A 22,791-nucleotide genomic window follows, 5' to 3' on the forward strand; every position below is an offset into this window, starting at 1 on the left:
CTTTTAAGTGTGCTTTATAAATAAAGTTTATTATTATTATTATTATTATTATTATTATTATTACTTGTAGTTATAGAATATATATAGTTACATTGCGACTAGTTTTTAAAGTTGATAACCATCTGATGACATTCTGGCCTCTCATTGTTGGCAGTACTCATGGTAGTACAGCACGCAGTAGCAGCAATACGAGTATTATCAGTGTTTCCATATGAAATCTCAAAGGACTGCTGGTTTTACGAGAATGTAGGTGGAGAGCTAGCTATGAGAGGAGCCTTTATACTCAGTGTAAATAATAATGGAATGTGAACTCAAATAGATGTCAGTCCACATTAGGTGAAGCATGCAGCTTCAGCACCGCATTAAATAAACAGCACAGAGTGAATGTGTCAACTGAGAAGACTTTTAATCATGAAATTAGGTTTGTTAAGATGTTATGTACAATAGTAGCTTATAACACACACGGTTTAAAGATTTAACCCGTATTTTCATTCAGGTGTGAGTAAGGCTAAGGCTAAGACTATGGAAGTAGGCAGGTTCTGAAGGCTGTGGAGCGACCCAGCATCAAATACTTCCCCTCTGGATCAGTGAAATGGGGGGAAAGGTGTGTTTGAGGAGGGACAGAAGGGTGCTTTGTGGCCTTCCCCAGTCAGGTCAGCTCTCGCAATCTCTCCCCACCCCACCCCATTCCAATCCTCTCCCTCTTCCAGCACCCAGTCTCCCTCCCTCAATCCCACCTTCCTGCTCCCTCGTCACCCCATCTCTCTCCTGGATCTCACACAAACCTTGACCACTTGAGAGATGCTACTGCTTCTCTGCCATTCCCTCCTGCTCATCTTTGCTCAACAGGTAAGAAGAGCACTACCCTTTCACCTTTTTTTCCCTCAGACTGCAGATAAGACAACACTCGATGCCACTCAGAAACTGCTATATATAAATCCAGAGGAAAGCACGTAGCTGTATGGGATACCTGACTGCAAGTGAATACCAAACACCCCAGTTCAGACTTGACTGTTTGATAGTATTATTTGTATGTAGGCTTTAGTAGTTTACTGGCTTTAGTGTAGGGTTTATTTTAGAAGCGTGAAGTAAGAAAAGATGACAAAATTGGGAAGCCTTTGCAGTTCAAGCTCCCGTGGACTCATTTTCACACCATGAAATGAGCTCATTCAGCAAACCTGGCAGACAGGCTTCAGATTTTTGCCATAACCCTCAGTAACCCTTGGAAGCTCTGAGAGACCAGGGGTATTTGGAGCACAAGTGGTGCCATGGCTGGATTTCATCACAGCAAATACCATCAGGTAAACATGGACATTCAAGGACTGGAATATATTGAAATATCTAAGACATTTTGGCCTCTCACTGCTCTGAGCTCTGTGCAGTGTGTCACTATGTTAGATGTTGAATTTTTTGGCTGTCATGCTTTGTTGAAAGGTTTCTTATAGATTTTTGTTTCTATTTTGAATTTTTGTTTTGTTTTGTTTTGCACTTAGCAGTGAAAAATACAAAGCAAGAAAGACTGGGAGGAGCTGAGTTCCCCTTAACCAGACTGTCTCTGCACAGTTACAATGACAATGCTAAACTAGAAGTATGATGGGTATTAGACATGTCTAAGCCTCAAACCTGAAAGTGTGTGTGAGAGAGAGAGAACAAATTTCAATCTTTTCTGATAATTATTAAAGATGATCAGAAATTAAGTGGCTAAATGTGTTTTAGCTAAAGCTAACACATGGATCTGAGTACAGCCACTGCAGTTAGTATTTTACTCGTGGTTTTTAGACACAGACAGTAAAGATAGATGAGTTTAAATACCTGAAGTCAACCATCCAAAGCAATGGACACAAGAGAGATGAAGAAGAGAAACCGGCAGGGTGGAGTGGGGTGGGTGGAGACGGGTGTTAAGTGTGATTTGTTACACACTTAACACTTAAAGATAGCAGTGAGAGAGAAAGGCAAGGGTTACAAGACAGCAGGGAGACCTGCTATGATATATGGTTTGGAGATGGTGGCACTGACCAAAAGACATGTGCACCACTCTAAATAAGGGGTACATGCACTCACTGCACCATAAAGTCATATCCTGTTAGCAGCTTTAGAGAAATTTAGAAAGCATGTACTTGTACTTTTTAGAACAAGTATATTCAAATAACTCAAATAACTATTATCCAGCGTAAAACTGCCAAATCAAACATGTGGACCGGCCTGCTGTGGTGTGTGTGTATAAGAGAGAGAACGGAAGACAGAGTGAGATTTTATGTTTGCTCTAGTACAACGTGGCAGTAAGGGACCCCAGGGAAAAAAAAGCCCCAGGGCCTATCATGGAGTTGCTACTCCTGTGGCAATGAGATAATTTTTCCAGTCCAGGGGAAAAACTAAAAGCACCTTTGAGGCATCATCTGTCTCCTCACTTTCATCTCCCTCAAGCTGGGCTAAAAAATATCTGACACAAAATATTGACCTTGGCTGGTAAAAAGCACTACAGTAAAATGCAAAGGCATCTTGTTCCTTTAGTCTCCCATTAGAGTGTCTGCACTGAACACTAAAGAGTTCTACTTTAACATTTTCCAGAGTAACTAAACCTGGTTGGACAAGGAGGGTCCAGAAAGATGGGTGTGAATGTAGACAGGAAGCAGATAGATGTTACTGGTACATGTAAACATTTTATTATTTGAACTGTCAATTTATTTTAAAAAAAAGCTACTGGCTTGAGGAGCGGCGTTTTTTACTGTACATTTCCCGTATCATCTCCATCATAATAATAAAATAGAAATAGTACTGCCAATTCAAAAATTTGACTCCTTCTGGCTGTTTTCCCCTCAGTGCTTCAGCAGGGCGCAGAACAATGGGCAGCTGCAAGCTCCTCAGGGTGGACGGGCTACGACAGAGAGACGCCAATTCTGCCAGTGGCCCTGCAAGTGTCGGGAGAGACCTTACTGTGCCCCTGGTGTCAGCTCTGTCCTGGATGGGTGTGGCTGCTGTAAGAGCTGCGCCCGACAAATTGGAGAGCCGTGCAACGAGAGGGACGTGTGCGACCCACACAAGGGCATGTACTGTGACTTCTCCGCAGACAAGCCAAGATACGAGGTTGGAGTGTGTGCATGTGAGTGGACCTGATCTTTTACTTGATTGCAGGCAGGGTTGCAATAAAGAGTCAAGGGGCCCAACACAGGTTTTAATCAGGCTTCCTTACTTGCACTGCAGCAGTGACTCATGGTCAAAGCAGCCACTCATTTTACTCGGATCCTTCGTTATTATGTCCCTCCATCTATTATCTTACCACGTTTGTTTCATCTTCCTCGTGTCTTCCTCCCTTCTCCACAGCTGGTGCCCACAGCAGCAGCCTCCTGTGACTGTGAGGCCTGTTACAACTTGTTGCTGGCTACTACTGTTCGCGGAGCCAACAGCTAATGTGTTGATTAATTTGACACAGATTTTCTTTTGGCTTTTCAGTTTCACCTTTTCACCACTAAACGATCGTGGGGCGATCGTGGCTCAAGAGTTGGTAGTTCGTCTTGTAATCGGAAGGTTGCTGGTTCGAGCCCAGCAATGCAATCCATTATTATTATTATAAACCTTTACAAGCTCGTGAAAAGATTTGTAATAAATATGAATGAATGGGCTGCTGTCAGTGCTTGTATGACCAGTGTGCAGCAGCCTTTCAGATCGGCGCTCCGGGAATAGGGCCATTGTGCCAGATTACCAGTCCAGCTCAGATTACAGGGGTACATGCTGCTTTACTTCCTACAACTATGGCAGTGTGATGCTGGCTGTTGGCAGGTGGTCAAACATTGTAAAAGTTGGACATGGCTATAGTAACATCACCCACTGGTTTGCGTTTTAGTATTTTGAAGCCTTGACTTTAGCTTAGACATGGCCATCTTCATTCTTTGCAGAGCAACTGTAATGGATGGATATACTTTTAGACCACAGGTTAAGTTATAAGCTAATGCTAAGCTGCATCCATAACCGTACAAGTGCAGACTGGATTATTTTTAACTAATGCAGCTGATAAATATAGTTGCACCGTAGCTGCTAATTAATGCTGACAAACCAATAAAATATTTGAATTTTATTGAATTTGACTTCCTGAGAGAATGGTCTATAGCACACAACAGCCTATAATAATCATGATCAAACTGACCTCACCTCTCACTTTAAGCTTTAATACAGTTCAAAAGTTTAGTTATTGGAAATTTATGAAGGGAAATATTAGCTACTGAGACCAAAACACCTTTCTGTACCAACTTATAAACATGTTTTTGTTTTTTTTTTTGTTTGAAACAGCAGTCTATGGGGCTCGCCTCACTTTTGGATTCAGGGTCAAGAGGATATTTGAGGAGTCAGCCCCAGGGGCTGCTGTCGCAGGGTTACGTGTGTTGCAACAGTAACAGAATTATGGATATATTGTGAATGGCATATTTTAAAGCAGTGTAAATCACAATTACTCTACCATGAGCCAAACAACATTTTGAAAGACCATAAAAGTTGTATGTTTAAATTAGTTTTATTAGTGTTTGAATAAAGCCACACAGTGGCTTCAGAGGAGGCCGCTCTAAACCAGTTCAACGGGAAAGCAATTTAAAAAAAATATGCAAGTGTGAAGAAGCCTGAAGGGGCTTTTACAAACCTCAGTGGGAAACTTAAACTCCAATCAACAATTCCGCCTACGTGAGTCAAAAACTGCTGGTTTCTGTGTCCATCCCTGCAAAAACATGTTTTTACATTCCATGTCATCATTCGAAATGTGCAAATTGGGTGCTAGGCTGGGAATCAATGCCAGCATAAAGGAGTATGCCATTTTTAAAAAGCTAATTTGCACTCAAATCTCATATTTTGTATGCTTGTGGGGAAAAAGGCACAGTAAAATTCTTGGTTTACAAAAAACCCCCAAACAAACAAAAAAGATATTAATTTGCATTACAGTCTTAAGATCCACCATAATCAGAGTTTGAGATTTGCACCAGCATGTTTCTTCTCATTCCTTCAGACATGATGGCGGTAGGCTGTGACCTGAATGGGGTCCACTATGAGAATGGAGAATCCTTCCAGTCCAGCCCCCTCTACAAGTGTACATGCATCGCTGGAGCCATCGGCTGTACCCCTGCTTTCATCCAGAAGCCTGCTGGTCTCTTAAGCTCTGCACCACTGATCAGCAACACGCCAGCTGGCCTTCGCAGTGGCCAGAGCCCAAACAAGCACCAGCAGGACACTACCTACATGTCAGGTGTGTGTTTAGAGAATGAATTCATGGAGAAGGGCCAGGCTGTCTGGCCTGGAATGCTAATTGCTGTCCAAGTTAGGTAGCTGGAAGGGAAGGAGGAGCCTCATTACTCAGTACTGTCAGTGTGAGGTGTGACTGCCTGTGGTTAAACTGTCTGACACATATGATTCCAGTTAGAGGAGGAAAAGAAAGAGGAACAAGTTGGTTTTTATTAAAAGCCATAAAAATGCCACTTTGATGTACTGCAAAGCTTATTTAATTGGCGTGGCATGTAGCTGAACCAGATCTATCACATGATCTATCTGAGTCACATACAGTGATTTGCCACTGTGAAAAAACAAAGCACTTTCCCACCCAGCAAAAACTCATCGTCCCTGTTGTGGAGATTTGGCTGAAACATTTTGATTTTGATTAAAAATGTCAAGAAAAGACACGACAAGCTTACTAAGTGGTGCAAACGAGCATGACGCTATAGTCACAAAAATGCACTAACGAGATGGGAAAGTTCTGAGGGTGATCTAATAACAACAGAAGCTTTTATTTTGGTGTTTGTGGGTCTGATCTGGTTGTGGTTCGAGAAGTGTTGATGCTAGTGGATGGCTCCGGTGCCAAAAATCTGGGCTCTAGCTCTCCACAGAGTCCTCACCCTACATGTTTAGGGTGACTCCACAATAATAATAATAATAAAATAATAATAATAATAATAATAATAATATGTAAAGATAGGCATTCTTTTACATGTAGCCGAGTTTGTATAGTGAGCTGGTATGTTTACAGTGTTTCAGATTCTTTTGTGTTACATTTCTATGCAGATCTTTTAATTTTTTTGTCCTTTTCTTTGTAGCAGCAATTTCATATCATAATGAATTCAAAATCGATTAATGGGACTGCTCCCATAAGGTTCTATAGCACCTAATCACAACCAGTATTAGTCAAGTTACTTGAAAATAGTAATTTGTTACTAATTACTTCTCCACAAAGTAATCCTGTTACTTTACTGATTACTTATTTTCAAAAGTAATTAGTTACTTTATTATTTACTTTTTAAAAACATGATACATACGTAATAATGCAATAGACCTTTCAGCCAATTCTAATTTTTTTCCTGCATAATCCATCATATAAAATTTGATCAAATCAAAAAGTCTCTTTTTCAAACTTGTTTTATTAGTTTTAATCTTTTAACTTTATACACATTGCATTAAGCAAAAATTAAATTATATGCAACATTCTCTGAGTTGAAGAAATTTGTTTAACATTTAAACCTATGTTCTGCATATTCCAGCATTTAAAATAAAATAATTTTTGTGTTTACTCTCACACTTTCAAATAGATGCAAAACAAACACAGCAAGAAGTTTAATTTTTCACTGTAGAAAGAAGTTTTCTTCCCACGTAGAGTGCACAGCGGACACTAATGTTTATGTCACTTTTTACAGAATCAAACTCAAAGTAATGTCAGTAATTCCAAGCCTTAAACACTGCATGGATGTACTCTCTGCCGCAGATCAACAGTGGATAATATCTCTATATTATCCACTATTGTCATGAGACATTAACAAACAAAATCAGTAATGCAGCATGCTTATGGTATAGTAACAGTAATCTAATTACATTTTTGGAATAGTAATCCCTTACTTGTTACTTGAAAAGTAATCAGATTACAGAAATGCATTACTTTTAATGCATTACTGCCCATCTCTGATGGAGACACAGCAGCTTGTTGGAATGATTCTGATCTGTGCTTTGCTTGACACAGTACCCTTTAACTGTAACACTGAAAGGTTACAGGGACCCTCCTTTAGCCTGGAAGAAGAACTGCCTAATCCAGACCACCCACTGGAGTCCCTGCTCCAAGACCTGCGGCCTGGGCATCTCTGTACGTGTCAACAACGATAACAGCAAGTGTGAGATGAGGAAAGACCGCCGCCTGTGCCTGCTGCAACCGTGTGAGAAAAGCGTGCTCAGGAGTGTTAAGGTGGCATCTTTAGCTTTAATCTGTCTGAATCTTTAATATTTTCATTTAATTTTTAAAGTTTTTTTTCTCAAACTCTTAAAAAGAAAGACACCAATTGCTATTCCCACTTCTAGGTGCCAAAGGGAAAGACGTGCCGACCCAAATTCCAGGCAAAGAAAGCAGAGAAGTTGACTCTCTCTGGCTGTACCAGCAACAAGAAGTTTAAGCCCACATACTGCGGTGTGTGTACAGACAAGCGCTGCTGTGTCCCCAACAAGTCACGCATGATCAAGGTCAACTTCACCTGCAAAGGAGGCTCCAACACACAGTGGAAGATGCAGTGGATAACGTCCTGTGTGTGTCAGAGGAAGTGCAACGATCCCGGCGACATGTTTTCTGACCTGCGTTTACTCTAAGGACCCCAAACGTCAGAGACGCAGAGTGGTGCGAGCCCCGCTGTGAGAAACTAAGGACTGAAACATACATACACTTTAATTCTCCCTTAGTAACAGTTTTGCACCTCCAAAAGGACAAAAACAAAACTAATTTTGAGAAAGAAGAACAACAGATCATTAAAAAACAAAACAAAACAAGGTTTTATGGAGCACTCTTCAGGACAGGTATGTGCACTAACAACAAGGAATATGGCCAGTGTACTAGCTTTAACATTACCTCATAACAGAACAATCAGGGAGCTTGGAAAAGCAAATAGAAGCTTTAGAGTAGATTAAACTGATATTCTCTTTAAGTGCTGTTTGGAACACTTTGACCATGCCATGAATTAGATAACGTTGATATGTAAAAGCTTCAGTTCTGTGAGTTTGATTCCCAGAATCACAGCACAGCAGACCTTCATCTGGCGATGGAGAGTCTGGGTGCATCAGGCGTGAGTCTGGCCTTGGTGGCATCCAGATGATGATATTCTTCAATCAGTGAGTTGAGAGAGGCAATGGCCTCTGAGAAGAAGCTCTGCTCCATCCCTTCTACATGCAGGTAGTGGTGTAAGTGAGCCTAAAATGAAAAAAACAAAACATTAAACTGAGTCTGACTCAGGCTGATGGTGTGTTTGTCAGATTTAGAGGCTGATATGCATTTGCCAATAAGCTTGAAGAATAAACCTGAGATATCATTTCACCTGAAGACAAACTGCTTTGTTTTCTGTGGCTATACCTGCACCACATATTGAATTAAATAAAAGAAAATACACATTTTGAAATCTATGTATGCCTCTAAACTTAAACCAGTGCAGGAAGACTATATGCCAAGTTATCTTTTGTAGCTACATTTTACAGATGGGTTAAAAGGTTTAGGGTTTAAGCTAGAATTAGGTTTAGGCTAAGAGTAGACTATAGGTTTGTAATAGTAAAATTTAAGTTATTAGATCTGGGAATGCATTACTATTAAAGAATGTCCTCACAAAGACAGCTTAAGACGCACCTTCTTCCTGTAGAGCTTAGTAAAGCGTTCCCTGAGCTCCATGAACGTGGGCTTCACGCAGGTGTTGTTGGCCAGAGCTAACAGGGAGTGGGAGTGTCCCACGGGAGGCACTGAACACAGACTCGTCTTCCAGCCTTCCTGGTTCCATGAGACAAAGGGCAGTGATGGTCTCAGTCTAAAGCCAGGAGAGAATGGAAAATAACTGTATATGTAATGTTTAACATGTGAGCTTCACATGACAACCAAAAGACTTTGTTTAGTCTCAGTTTACTGTACTTTAAACTGTACTTTATCCTGAAATCAATATGTGAACAGTTCCCTAGCTAGGAGCTATGACTTTAAATCCAGAAACCAAGCATATTTACCTCACTAGCTTTAACAACAATCAAACAATTGGGAATGAAACAGTAAAAAAAAAAAAAAAAAAATCACTTGTCTGCAGATTAGAGGACTACCAACATCTACAAGTATCCTTATAGTTAAGATACTTAGTCCTGTTTGTACATTAAGTATATATGTATATGTATATGTATATATATATATATATATATATATATATATATATATATATATTAGTACTTCCTTCCTCCTCCTACCTCTTTTGCCAACAATTTTAACACAACAGTCACAGTACAAAATGTGTGTGCCAACTGAAAAGGAGTTCTGTGAGGGCAGTGGTTAGAGGAGAATATAGTAAGAGCTTGTGGCTGAATGCAGTAATCATGACTTACTGCTAGTGCTCAATGGGTATACTATGGGAAAAGGTGAGTGTGTGGATCACTGGGTACGTTGGGATGGTTGCATGAAATCATTACATCTTTTGGTGTAGAATTATATACAGAAATAAAGGATTTTCCTCTGACCTCTCGATGTTCCTGCGGACATCAGAAACCTGCACGTTACCCCTGACCATGAGGGCACAAGCCAGGTACAGGCTGTGCTTTGGGTCAGCTTGTATTAGCTGGTGGTCTTTACTGAAGGCATCGCTGAACATCTGATCCAGTCTAGAGCACACGGTTGGAAGACAGGAGAAGAAAAGAAATGCTTGTATCAGTTGATCAACTTTACAAGAAATGAATGTGCATCAAATCATGTTAAATATTCCTTTTATAGCTTTTTCTTCCAGCCTCAATGAACCCGATTTTAACTGAACATGCCTTGAAGATTTTTATCAGAAGTTCAAAAAGACTGGGAACCAAGATGGCAGTGTTTGGCATAGAAGAATGTTTGCACCTTTATTTATGTAGGGAAGTCCCAAAGAGCAGGCGAGATATTTTTAAGCAACACCATGCCCTGCATTCATACAGTCACATATATTTACTGCTGGGAGTTATCCAGTAAAACCACCACTCTTTTTGACCAATAAGCATCTTCATAGGAGGAGAGAAGGTCTCTGTGGCCCACACAAGGCCACTTTTGTGGCAGCTGTTGCTGGGAGGAGGTAGGCAGATTGGTGTTTTTTTTAAAAAAAATTTTTTTTTTTAAAATCCTACGTCTGGAAGGCTAAAATTGAACTTGCCGCTTTTTCACATATTAAAAAGAAAGCTGGGGCTTTGTGGTGTTTTAAACTCTTACGCTTCTGTTTAACTAGGAAGAAAAGTGCTGTTCTGAGTTTTTAGCACCTTGGTTATTCAGATCAGGTGAGTTCATTAAAAAATACTAGTTTTATATTTAATACAAACTCAAGGTCGAATGTAAAGTGTTAAACCTATTTGAACTGGATCTTACTTTAATACTATTCAGCAGAATTTCTCAACTATTAATCATTAAGTACTGGATTATTATTTAAACCATTCACAACTCTTAGCTACGCCTCTATTTTCCAGCTGTTTTCCCCACTTCTGCATCACAAGCTAATCTGTCACTCTACCACTTGGACACTAACCTGTGGGGTGTTTGTACTTTGGGTTGAAAATCATAGACTAACCAGGTCATTCATAGAATCATTTTAAAAAGAAAGCTTTTACAGGAGATAATTAATTGATCATGAGCAAGTTTCACTACCACTGTAAAAGCAGACATTTGGGCAGTTTGCCACTCTGAAGCATTTAGGAGTGTGCAAAGAGCACCACAATCCCCCACAATTCTTCCCAAGGTCACACCATGCAATGCTCAGAGGAAATCCAAAAGACCCAAGAGCTACAACTGAGATTCTACAGGCCTCTGTTACCTGGTAAATGTTAAAGGTCATGACAGTACAATTACAAAAAAAAAAGACCGAACAAGTATGGCTTATTTGGATAAAACCACTGAAATGGAAATTGCATAGAAATTATGAAAACAAAAATGTTGAAATATATTCTATTTTTTGACTTTGCATAATATTGCAAACTCTATGAGTAAAAAAAAAATCCATTATTTATTCAATTAAATACCCTGAATTCAAAAATTTAGTAGACCATAACATAATTTCAATTAAGTACAAAGAATATAATAGACAATTACCACCGAATATGCACAAGGTGTGGATATGAATGAAGGATAAACACAAAACCAATGATGTCATTGTGTATATTTTACAGGAGTTTGGAACTATTGTCCTGACAAAACTGAAATGTGCAGCACACTGAAACTATTTAAAAATGTCATGTTTAGTGTTCATCTGTAGCTGAATTTGGGGCAAACGGTCAATCATTTCTTTCTGTTTTCATAGTGATTTTGTGTTTAAACCAGATGTTAAGGATGTGGTTGTGTTCCTTATGTCTAGAATGGTGTCAGGGACAGGAGTTATGTAAGCTGCAAGCTTCAGCCTATACTCTTTCACATGATTCATATCAGGAAAATATTTGAATCTAAATTATGCCACTAACCATATCAGCCACCCCATCTGTAGGAAATCGTGAGTCAGTCCTGCTTGACTGATGCTGTTTCATCATCATGTTACAAATGACAGTTTAAGTTACGGTGTAAACCAACCGAAACCACTTCTAAATGGTCAAGTCATCAATGGAGGGGTTCATGTGAGGAGGAGCTCTGTAGGACACACAACAACTGTCAGGTAAAAATAACTGCACCGATGGGCACAAGGCTTACCTCCTCGTGGGCACATTAATATCTGCTAATGTGTAGAGGGGTGTGAGACTGGGCACCAGGTAATGTAAACGAGGAAAGGGCACCAGGTTCATAGCAATCTCATTCAGATCCATGTTGAGGGAGCCCTCAAAACGGGCTGAGCTGCAAATAAAAAAGTTATAATGACATGCTCAATTTGACTGCATAATAACGTTAAGTTCCACTAATTAGGCATAACTAAAAGAAGCAAATCTAGAATATCTTCTTGATACACAATACTGTGCAAACGATCAAAATACTTTTATTCATAAATAACTTCCTAAGTTGACTTGTGTGACAGTACCAAATCTCCAGGTTGACTCTCAAGCCCTTGCAGGACTCTGTCACAGAAGCTTTTAATGATAAGCGTTAATGATAGCATCACGCGATAAACACCTGAAATGCTTTGACATCTCTGGTTAGTGTCTTATGCTCTAACTTTGGCTGACTCAAAGGGCCAAAGTTAAAACAGACAGGAGACTGCAGATGAAAGTCCAAACTGGCTTTACTGACTGTTATTATGAAGAGAATGGATACTAATGCATTTATTATGGCAATCTTATGGACTAGAAAAAATGGTCAAAAGGGTGTTAATGTTTTATGAGCAAACAGTAATACTATACCTGGTAATATTGAGCAACAGGTTAGCCACAATGTTATTCATAGCATCAAAGGGTTTTTCTGCCCCACTGAGGCCTCCCTGTCCAGAGGTGACTGCGCTGTTTCTCTTGATATTTAAACCGGGCTTTGTACCATGAGACATAACTTTAATCTTGTTCACAATGTCAACCAATGACTGGAAGGGGAGAAATGAGGGAAAAGAAGAAATCACATTCAGTTTGACAGTTTTTTATGTGCGTTGCACAGACATTTGCAGGGAGAGAGGGGAGGCATTTCTGAATGCACAAACCTGGTTTTCCACTAGCAGGACACAATCAGCGTGCTCTGTGAGCTTGTTCATGGCAAGGACACTGTTGTATGGTGAGGTGATTACGTCATCTTCCCCAGATGGATAGATGGAGGTGACAACGCGACACACCTCAGGGAACTCCTCCTCCAGCAAGCTGAGCACTCTGGTTCCCAGGCCAGAGCCAGTACCTTAATTCCATAGTCAGTAACTAATTAATTATCAGCTGTCTACAGAAAAATCCTTAATTTACTGACATGACAATTTAAATCTTATTTCTACACTGCTTAAAAAATTAAGGGAAGACTTTGACGTATAACAGTATAGCTGCAATCCCTGGTAATCCCTGAGTCAGATCGTGGACACTGAAGATGAAAGGACCGATCAAGCTGGAGGAGACCTATCGGGTTTGGTTAGCCTGTGGGATCTCAGAGGCAGCCGATTGGTAGTGGCAGGCCAAGCAGAATATAGCTTGGGCGGTGGGTGAAGCAAAAGCTTAGGTTGTGGGAGGAGTCCAGTGAAGCCTTGGACAAAGACTTTCGGTCTGTCTCGAAGTGTTTCTGGAAAATCGTCAGGAAAGCAGTGCTCTACTCTGCGGGTGTAGTGCTGCGGACTTCAACTGAGTATATAGTCAGACAGTGGAAGGAATACTTTAAAGACCCACTTAACCCCACTGACATGCCTTCTCTATAGAGGAGGCAAGTCTGGGGACAAGGTCACTGAGGTAGTTAAACAACTATCGGTGGCAGAGTCCTTGGACTAGATGATGTTGATAAAATTCCTGAAGGCTCAGGAATGTCATAATCATCATGTTGCAGGGCTGCCTACTTAACACACCTCTGCATGGAGATCGAGGTAATGCCACTGGACTGGCAGTCTGCAGTGGTGTTTCCCATATTCAAGAAGGGGGAGCAGAAGGTGTGCTCCAACTATAGGGGGATTACACTCCTCAGACAAAGAAAATGGATGGATGAATATTTGAATATATTATTTCAATAAGTTTTTTCTCTAAATTCTAGTTTCTATTTTATTTCAGCTAACTACTTTTACAGCCTTCACACAGATCTAAAAGTAAAGAAGTGACGTGCGTGACAACAAAAATACAAAAATTAAGTAAGTGAAATGAAATCATGCACAAATGTATTCTTATTGGCTTTATTCATTTTTTTGTCACTACAAATCTAACATGAATTAATTGAAGTAAAGCTTGGAGTACTGGACTGTGAAGCATTAATGAAAGGATGCCCTTGAATCAGAGCCTTACCTCCTCCCATAGAGTGAATGAGAAAGAAGCACTGCAGACAGTCACATTGCTCTGCTGCCTTCCTGAGCTTATCCACTATCTTCTCCCTGTAGGCCGAGCCGTACGTCATGTTTCCAACTGCCCTGAATGACAAGCACAAAACGATACCTTGGTTTTTTCCCCCTAATCATAAGATAATGCCAAAAATTGAACATTAATGATAAGTATCATTTTTAATGCTCAGGACAGATTTCATATTACTTTCATCTTTTATGATGATCACTATGTCAGATTAAGCAATTATATTGAGTGATCAACATGACAGACTGCCCGTTGCTCCCACAGCATGCATGATGTGTTAGGAAGTTGTCAGTAGCTAGTGTGTTCATGGAAAGGAAAGGTAACAGACAAAAGCAACTGAAGGGGCTGTCAGGATGTCCTGGAGCATCCCATGTTGCTCTTGTGTTTTTTTCATTACGACAAACTATGCAAGATAAAAGAGTCAAAGTTCAACTCTCCCTACGTTATACGTGTTGTAGGACATATAAAAGAGTTTAGTGCAAAAGTCATTCATGGTAAAAACAATATTAAACTAAATATAAGGAATTTTAAACATAGGGTATAATTATGTGGGCTAATAAAAAGATTGCTGTGCAGTGTAAAGGCTTTCTTGCCTCTAAGCAACAAACTGTGGGAATCAGACGGACAGTCTCAAATTGTTGTGGCATGCCAAGTACAGGATTTACCACAGGCGTCATGGATTGACTACATAATCCATTGGTGGTTCATTCACAGGCAATGCTACACTGTAAACAAGTTGCACTTTTTTGTGCAGACAGAAAATAAGCCACCGGCAGCTGAGAAAAAATTACAGAAGATAAAGATTATTTGAAAAAATTAAAAGCGTGTGCTAATATAACTCTGCGTCAAGTAGACTTCCTGTTAACATCCCATAACATTCCATAGCATCTGATATCACTGTGGGCCTTCTGCTTGACCATTTCCAATCTGTGAATCTGTGAAATCTTAGAGTCCTCATATTAAATACTTTACAAGAGATATATACTTTTTGAAAAATATAGACAATTGGCTCATTAACATATGAAAAAAAATTGTAAGAGGTCCTGTAAAGTCCCACATTGGAGCACACACTAGATAAAAAGATAGTACATAGTTGTATTTCACAATAATGCAATTTCAGGTAGGTAGACCAGGGAAACCATACAGAGAAACTACTCACATCAGGCTGATCTTTTCCCTAAATTATACTCTGCACAATTGAGAATGTGAAAACTGAAAAAACAACAGTTAAGCCACCCGTGTTCCTCTTTCAGATTATACAAAATTCAACATATAGTGGATTATTAAGAAAACATGTTTTAATTCTTTCAGACAATTACCAAAAAATACTTTCTTTGCAATCTCTTCAAAGACTATTCCCTGAATACCACTAGAACTGCATATAGTGTAACAGCACGTGAGCAATTGTAACACAACTCCAGCAGGATTTAAATTATGGTGTGCAACAGTTGATAAAGTCCACGTGAGCTTGGTGGCATCCTGGGGCTTGTCTGTCTCTTACCAGTTGTTGCCTGAACCTGACACGTCTGTGAGTAGTTGCGTGCTATCAAACACTTCTCTTAACGGGCCCTGCAGGATCTGGTTGACCACACCCTCTTCCATGTCCACCAGGACTGCCTGTGGATTCAAATATGTGAAAATGAGGCCCGCTCATACATTTCAATGCTATCATATACTGAGCACATTCCTTTTACCCCAGTCATTTCATAATTCACCCAATGAGTGCTGAACCTTTCAGTAAGCTCGACTCCAAAATAAAATGCGAAAAGAATACGCATCATCAATCAGTCTTAAGCTTATTATTATCCATGTTAAAGCCGTTTATCATTTTTTTTGGGCCAAAGTTAACCCCAAAGGGTGAAATTTGAGATGTGGCAGCCCTTTGCTCATTTCTAGTAGAAGGCTTATTTAATGGAAACAGAAAGACGTGGCACCTCTGGCACAGCAAAAGCTACAGCCAAACTCAATGACTGAGAGAATCAGATATGGAATTAATTTGCATTTGATACAGTTGACCAGGAGATGTTCACAAAGAATTTACCTTCAGTATCAGTCCATACTAGCAACATTCAAAGCCTTATGCTTTGCATGTAAAAGACATTTGACTATGCCTGCACTGCTATTGTGAATGTTCCATATGTTAAAATGTTTGCACGCATAGGCTAACATAACAAACTTTTTTTTTTGTTTAACTGTGGTAGAAAATAATGTAATTCTATTTTTATTAGTACCAACTCTGAAATTTCTGAAGTTCTAACTTCTTATTTCCTTAATTTTTATCCAGTTTTGACACAATAACTGAAAATTAGGCACTTGAGAGTCCTTCTAGAACTTACCCTGGCCTTCAGGTGTTGGATTCTCCCACCAACAGCAAATGCAGCCCCGTTACTTTTCCTGGAAAAGGACAGTCAGTGATTTAAAAAAAAAAAAAAAAAAAAGCAATACATTTGGAACACTTATACATGAATGAGCTACTGGAGGAAAGTAGGTTTAACATACCTGGAATCCACATTTCGGAAAAAGCTACTGAGGGCTTCATCGTACAATCCCCTCTGAGGATGAAGGAAAAAAAAAGATGTTAGAGTTTAGGAGCTGTGAGAGTCATGTCTGTTTCTTACAGGACAAAACAGGGCACACAGAAAACAGACATCCCTTAGAACAAAAGTTTAGTGAGAAAACATAATGACTTCCCTGATTATCATAGATAAGATGTTAAAAAATTTACTGAAAGTTTTTCTTGGTCACTTAAATCTACAGTGCTGTGAACAAGTATTTGCACTCTTCCTGATTTTGTTTTGTTTTTGTTTATACCAGCTGCATCTACCTGGGTATCTGGTGAAATGGTGAATCAGTAGTTTCTACATAGTTGACGCATTTTACCTAAACCGTGAGAATTACTGCACATATCACTGGAACACTTTCAGTTTTACCATGATAAAATTCATGTGAAATCAGGATTTCATTTTTGGAAATTAAATTAAATTGTTTCTAGTGCTTAAGACCAACATCCCTAAAGCTTATGAGCTACAGAAGGCAGCTAACGTTTAAACTGGAAACCAAAATGATCACAACTTGGATAAAGCCGAGGTAAATGTCTTCTGAGTCTCTGTTACACTAAAGAAATGAGTTATTAACTACCCAGCTGAAATACAGCGCTGAAAAATGAGGTTTCCTAATCATTAAAAAAAAAAAAAGAGAGAAGCATTCTCTGAATCACTTAGGGCGTGTCTGCTGAGGCGTCAACTGACAGCTCTCACATCATCTCAAACAGACTGCACAAAGCAGACAAACAGAGCTGGAATTGATTTAACCCAACCACACAAGTCAGACAAGAAAATTACAATGTGTATTATACAAGAGTGTTTGACACTTATCTGCTGTTTTTTTGTCACAGTCAGTTTGGAATGCAATTTAAAAATGACATGACAATGTGGCTGGAAAGTCTGGTAATTATAAATTTACACCAAGATGAGAAAAAAAATAACACCCACACTGATTATTAAAGAAAAATACCCCACTATACATTATAATTCCTCAACATAGATACATTCAAGCACATAATCAACACTTACTGTGGACTAAGTTAACAACTAAAGATAAGCAAACACAAAATCTTTCACTCTGCAGTGACAAGTATAACAGAAAATGCTGGCGAGACAGGGAGGAGACAGTTGGTTTGGGTCTGTTCACTACTAACAGCTGGTGAGTCCCAATTTATACAGTGTAAAATAATTAGAATAATGCTAATAGAAATGTACATAACATTATGACCACCTGCCTAATATTGTCTCAGTCCCATTTTTGCTGCCAAAACAAACCTTACCCATCGAGGCATTGACTCCACTAGACCCCTGAAGGTGTGCTGTGGTATCGGCACCAAGATGTTAGCAACAGATCCTTTAAGTCCTGTAAGAGGTGGGGCCTCCAGTGGATTGGACTTATTTGTCCAGAACATCCCACAGATGATCGACTAGATTGATATCTGGAGAATTTGGAGGGGTAAAAAATGCCTCAAAGTCATTGTTGTGCTTCTCAAACCATTCCGGAAGTTTTGCTTTGTGACAGGGTGCATTATCCTGCTGACAGAGGCCACAACCATCATGGAGTACTGTTTCCATGAAAGGGTGTACATGGTCTGCAACAATGCTTGGGTAGGTGCTACATGTTAAAGTAACATCCATATGTATGGCAGGACTCAAGGTTTCCAAGCAGAACATTGCACAAAGCATCCCACTGCCTCCACCAGCTCATCTTCTTACGTGTTCCCCCACTAGGTGATGCACATGCACCCACACCTCACCCAGTTGTCTAGCCATCACAATTTGGCCCTTTTCAACCTCTCTCAAATCCTTATTAAATTAAGGAAAGCCTCCAAGCCCCCCCTTAACACATGGACAAACATCACAGACTGAGGAAAGCAGACAGTTTTCCTGCCTTGGTTGATGGAGGTGCATGTGCCAGAGGTAAATGACACTTTTGCTGTAGTCTAAGAAATGCTAACAGTTGAAGGTGTGTTTGTTGCTCCCAGCTTTTTGAATGAGTTTCTCCTCTGAGTTGATTAAATATGCTCAACTTTAAAGGTTTTCCTACACTAACTAAAGTTACTTGTACTTGAATTACATTTTGCTATTTTGTACTTTTACTACAATGCCTTGACATGATCCCAAAGGTGCTCTACTGGATTGAGGTATGGTGGCTCTGGTAGCCATTTGAGTACAGTAACCCCCTTTTCATGTTCAAAAAACCAGCTTGAGATGATCTGAGCTCTGTAACATATTGTCTTATCCAGCTCAAAAGCACAGGTGTAATTATAAAACCGTTAAAAGCGGCTGTGTTTCACCCAGAGATGCTGTGTCTACGGATTTTTGGTTATATAGTCTGGGTCACCAGAACATTAGAAAGACAAACATGTGCTTTTCCTGCCATAACAAGTCAGACTTCATTATTATTCGTCGGATACCTTCGTTGTGCTGTGCTGTGTGTAATTGCACTTACTTTATTGACATGGGCATGCTCTCGCAAAGCAAGATCCCAAAACCTGCAGCCAACCTGGTTGCCGCACTGTCCAACTGTAGAACGGAATTTCAGTTTAACTTAAAAACACAATTAGTGGCAATACAGATTTCATTTGTTAAAGGTATGCAGCTACGTCACATAAAACGGAACTACTTGACATAAACACCGACCTGGGGGCTAAGCTAGCCTCCTACCTGTCATTTACCGCGCTGAGTTTCACTCACCTTGGACCACAACGGACTGTGTCATGACAACAACACCCCATACACGTTGTGAAAGTGCGGAACTAATCCATAATGACTGTTCCGTTTATGTTATCCATCAATAAGATCTTCACAAGACTTTTGAACACCTCTTCTTCCTCGCGCCTTAGCTATGTTTGGTCGAGCATTGATGACATCATTTCCATGGAAACGGAATGTACGTTTCAGCCACTGACACCCCCCCCCCCCAAAATGACTAACAAAACAAACAATAAAGACATTTTTAAAAAGAAAAACAAGAGGTTTGTAGTAATATAATATAGCAGTTTTGTAGAAACCACACAGAAAATTTACATTTAATGATTAAAATCTCTTCTGTAGTTTAACTTCCATTAATAAAGTTAAAATAAAGGATGGTATGAGATACTGGTTTTTAAAAGCAGAATAAAAGCATTTAAGACTGTAAACTATAGTTTGTCAGTGATGGTTGAATTTTGTGTCTCAGCGTGGGTGCCAAATTAAGGTAGGTAGGATGTTTTTCCAAAATTAAAACAATTAGAAAACGAAGAGTTTTCAACCAGTTTTCCAGTGTTTTGCCTTGGTATTTATTGCTTGTCTGTGATTAGGCTTCCCAGTTATTTCACCTTCTGTCTTAACTGTCGTGAAATATTTCCCCCCCTGAAAATGATGTTCTTCTGAGTAAAAACATAATAAAAAACATTTTTGAAAGAAAAAAACAAACAAAAAACAGTTACTAAACACTTATTATGACTTTTCATCTTACATCACGAGCATGCTCTAATTTCCACGCCCACATAGGACATATACTTATTGGCTGCTTTGATAGGTACACCATCCAACTGCTAACTAAACAGCCATTAGACTGCTGATCCGCTTGGATTGTTGTGTATATGTGTGTGTCGCCATCTAGTGGCTGATTAAACTGACTGCAAACAAGTTAACTACCTTCAACAAGATTGTGACAGTTGTTTAATTTTCATCTGAGTCATTGGGTGGACACTTTGGATGTACATGTCACTGGACTGTGGGAAAAACCAAAAGAAAACACTCCTGTGTTCTGACCATTTTTAATTTACTGAGTATATCTGTGCATTGTTGCATGCATATACGAGGTTGCTAAGTCAGTCTCAGCTGATTTTGGTGAAATGAACAAGTGCACTATAGGAGAACACATGTAAAAAAGCTTCAGTGGAGGTAAAATGTTATTTATTATCAGAAATAAAACAGTACAAAAGGAAAGCTTTGAAAATCAACTTATACAAAAAACATGTGCCATCAAGATTATGAAGTGGAGTAAAGGAACATACAGTAACACAGTAATGTTAGTGTGCGTGTGTGCTTCACACTGTGGACTGGAGGAATCAATCTGATTCGTTTATTTATAACGGGTGTTTGCTTTGATTGAATGGACGTTTTGGTCATACTCTTGGTGGGAGTGAAAAACAAAAACCGACAACTTCTACACAAAAAGCACACAAACGTGTCAGAAAGGAAAAAGACTGATGATATGGGGTTTCTACCATGTATTTGGTCATTGCTTTGCTGAGCTAGAGATCACAGAAATCTTATGTTGCTGGACAGGTTCCAACACTGACAGCTCCGCTGACAAGGACCGCTTTGCTGAAGTTTACTTGGCTGTTGTTGATTGTCAGGTTTCTCATGCAGCCCACAAAGGCCTTCCTGGTAGCAGCACTTTCTGGAAGGAAACCATCTGAGAGGAGGTAGAAGGCATTATTAACAGCTTTATACCGACAGGACAAAATCAGGAGGAGCAATTGTCACCAGCTCACCTGGAGTGCCACCAATAAATACAGGCTTTCTGCTATCTGTGGAGCTGGGGCTCAGAGGTCCCACCACATGGTTGATCTCAGAATCCACATCCAGCTGGACAACATTGGCATCCCGTATCACTGAAACCAAACATTACAGAACGCTTTCATTAAACATTAAACTTGACTAGCTACTGTAAAAAAAGAAAAAAATATTGTTTTATTTTTTTTTTTCATTATGACACAAAAAGGCGGTTTTGCCTCTCGCCCCCCACAACCCTGAAAAGGATAAGCGGAAGCGAATGGATGGATGGACACAAAAAGAGTGACTGAGCCCATTAACTCATTCCTTGACACAGAAAGCTATTTTCAGTCAGTCTTTTTGAAACCACAGGCCTCGCCCCCTGGTGGTCTTTAAATAGAATGCTGGATTAAGGCATTTGTGTGTTTATTCCTTTTTCAGACGTGGAAGACGTAACATCGCACATACAATATACAATGTCAGATTATTTTTCAGAGAGTGATGTTAGTGTGACATTAACAGTGCTGCCACAGAACACATCAATTCTGAATAATAAACCTACAGTGTGATCACAAAGGAATTCTTACCGGTAATTTTGTGCCAACTCCCCGAACACACTCCCTGTTTTGGTGACACCTTTGTGAAGAACTGACGAGTCCCATCATTTACAAGAACCACCACCTGCAAAAACACTAATGCTATAATCTGTCTAGAAGACGACAGTTCTTTTGAATGAAAAAACTTCATTTGAACCAACACAAATGTGTGTATTTTGTGTAAAAACGTACCGCTCCTTGATGAATGTACACAGTGAAATAGTCATCTGCTGAGTGCACATGTAGTAGCACCCCTGATGCCACACGAGGGCGCACCTCCATCACCAGCTCAAACCTCGGTCCCAGGTTGAAAGAATCGTCTGAATTAGGAGGAAGATGACGTGAGGTCTGAGTTATTCTTATTTATTATGGCCCCATAACCCTATAGCTACGTTCATCAGTTATTCTGAGGTGGGTGCGAGTGTGAAATCATTTGAGTCCTGAGTTTCTTAGGGCTTTCAGCTTTGCCTTTTCCTCTTTCGTGCTTCTTTAACACTCACACATTTTTACCACAGCTGCACTTAGGCTATCGAATTCCCTCAGCCAGCCACACTCTCCTCGTGAACACGAGAGAGACTGTGGGCCTTGTGAGGCTAATGAACTGTGTAAGTTAACAGATGCTCAGTTTGCAAACAGTTGCAGATAGTGGAAAAATATATGTGGTGTTACTCACTGTGAGAAAGATTGCACAAAACTCTGCATACAACATATTTCTAGGTTACAGAAAAATAACACAGATATTAAATTGCTAGAAACACACCCAGGACAATGTATCCTCCTTCTTCTGAGAAGTATGTTCCTCCCTCAGAGACTCCATCAAAGCATGGAGTGACCCCAAATGTGTCTGCCACAGAGGAGAGCTGCTTTCTATCAAGCTGAAGGTTCTTTATACAGCCAGTAAAGCTGTATGCAGAGTTCCTCTGAAGATGAAAGATAACAAAAAGAATGATTAATTACGATAATCCACACAGAAACAAACCTAAAAAGGCATCACAGAATATTTTAAAGAACTACTAAATAACACATTCACTTATCCACAGTAGTTCTCATATACTGATTTTTACTCTAATGTACTAAGTACTGAAAGTGCTTTCTACTACAAGCCTCAGTCACATACACATCAACACACTACTTTTACTCTAAGTGCTCTGTCTAACATTCATGCACACTTTCACACTCCAATGAATGCATTGGGTTCAGTTTCTTCTGTCTTGCTCAGGAATACTTCAACATGTAGGGTGGAGGAGCTGGGGACCGAGTCACTGACC

The 22,791-nt window shown here is 39.8% G+C and overlaps 3 protein-coding genes across 4 annotated transcripts in view; 1 reads left to right on the forward strand and 2 right to left on the reverse strand.

Annotated features, from left to right (window-relative positions):
• The first annotated feature begins 754 nt into the window (after nucleotides 1-754).
• Nucleotides 755-7,593, forward strand: ccn6 (cellular communication network factor 6). The gene is made up of 5 exons (XM_084953572.1): nucleotides 755-849; nucleotides 2,821-3,100; nucleotides 4,988-5,224; nucleotides 7,005-7,198; nucleotides 7,312-7,593. Exons 1-5 carry the CDS (start codon nucleotides 802-804, stop codon nucleotides 7,591-7,593), a joined length of 1,041 nt encoding a protein of 346 aa, XP_084809698.1. The 5' UTR covers nucleotides 755-801.
• Nucleotides 6,367-19,304, reverse strand: tube1 (tubulin, epsilon 1). Of its 2 annotated transcripts, XM_084953571.1 has the most exons (12): nucleotides 19,137-19,304; nucleotides 18,892-18,965; nucleotides 16,396-16,448; nucleotides 16,233-16,290; nucleotides 15,398-15,513; nucleotides 13,837-13,958; nucleotides 12,576-12,763; nucleotides 12,289-12,461; nucleotides 11,648-11,788; nucleotides 9,478-9,618; nucleotides 8,615-8,789; nucleotides 6,367-8,188 (listed from the first exon to the last, which is right to left on the reverse strand). In XM_084953571.1, exons 1-12 carry the CDS (start codon nucleotides 19,159-19,161, stop codon nucleotides 8,030-8,032), a joined length of 1,425 nt encoding a protein of 474 aa, XP_084809697.1. In that variant the 5' UTR covers nucleotides 19,162-19,304; the 3' UTR covers nucleotides 6,367-8,029. The 2 variants fall into 2 exon arrangements, with proteins under 2 accessions (XP_084809697.1, XP_084809696.1); XM_084953570.1 differs by lacking the exons at nucleotides 18,892-18,965; nucleotides 19,137-19,304 and adding an exon at nucleotides 17,720-18,856.
• A 1,021-nt stretch (nucleotides 19,305-20,325) lies between these two features.
• The window catches only part of lama4 (laminin, alpha 4), a 32,771-nt gene continuing 30,305 nt past the window's right edge, over nucleotides 20,326-22,791 (reverse strand). The window contains exons 36-40 of the mRNA XM_084953265.1: nucleotides 22,284-22,443; nucleotides 21,716-21,843; nucleotides 21,515-21,608; nucleotides 20,927-21,046; nucleotides 20,326-20,847 (exon numbers count right to left, since the gene is read on the reverse strand). Of these exons, the coding sequence (XP_084809391.1) occupies nucleotides 20,702-20,847; nucleotides 20,927-21,046; nucleotides 21,515-21,608; nucleotides 21,716-21,843; nucleotides 22,284-22,443 (648 nt within the window). The 3' untranslated portion in view covers nucleotides 20,326-20,701. The remainder of the gene's footprint in view (nucleotides 20,848-20,926; nucleotides 21,047-21,514; nucleotides 21,609-21,715; nucleotides 21,844-22,283; nucleotides 22,444-22,791) is intronic.

The sequence above is a fragment of the Perissodus microlepis genome, chromosome 15 (genome assembly GCF_051167445.1).
Source record: "Perissodus microlepis isolate ML-2025 ecotype Zambia chromosome 15, ASM5116744v1, whole genome shotgun sequence".
Taxonomy (NCBI): domain Eukaryota; kingdom Metazoa; phylum Chordata; class Actinopteri; order Cichliformes; family Cichlidae; genus Perissodus; species Perissodus microlepis.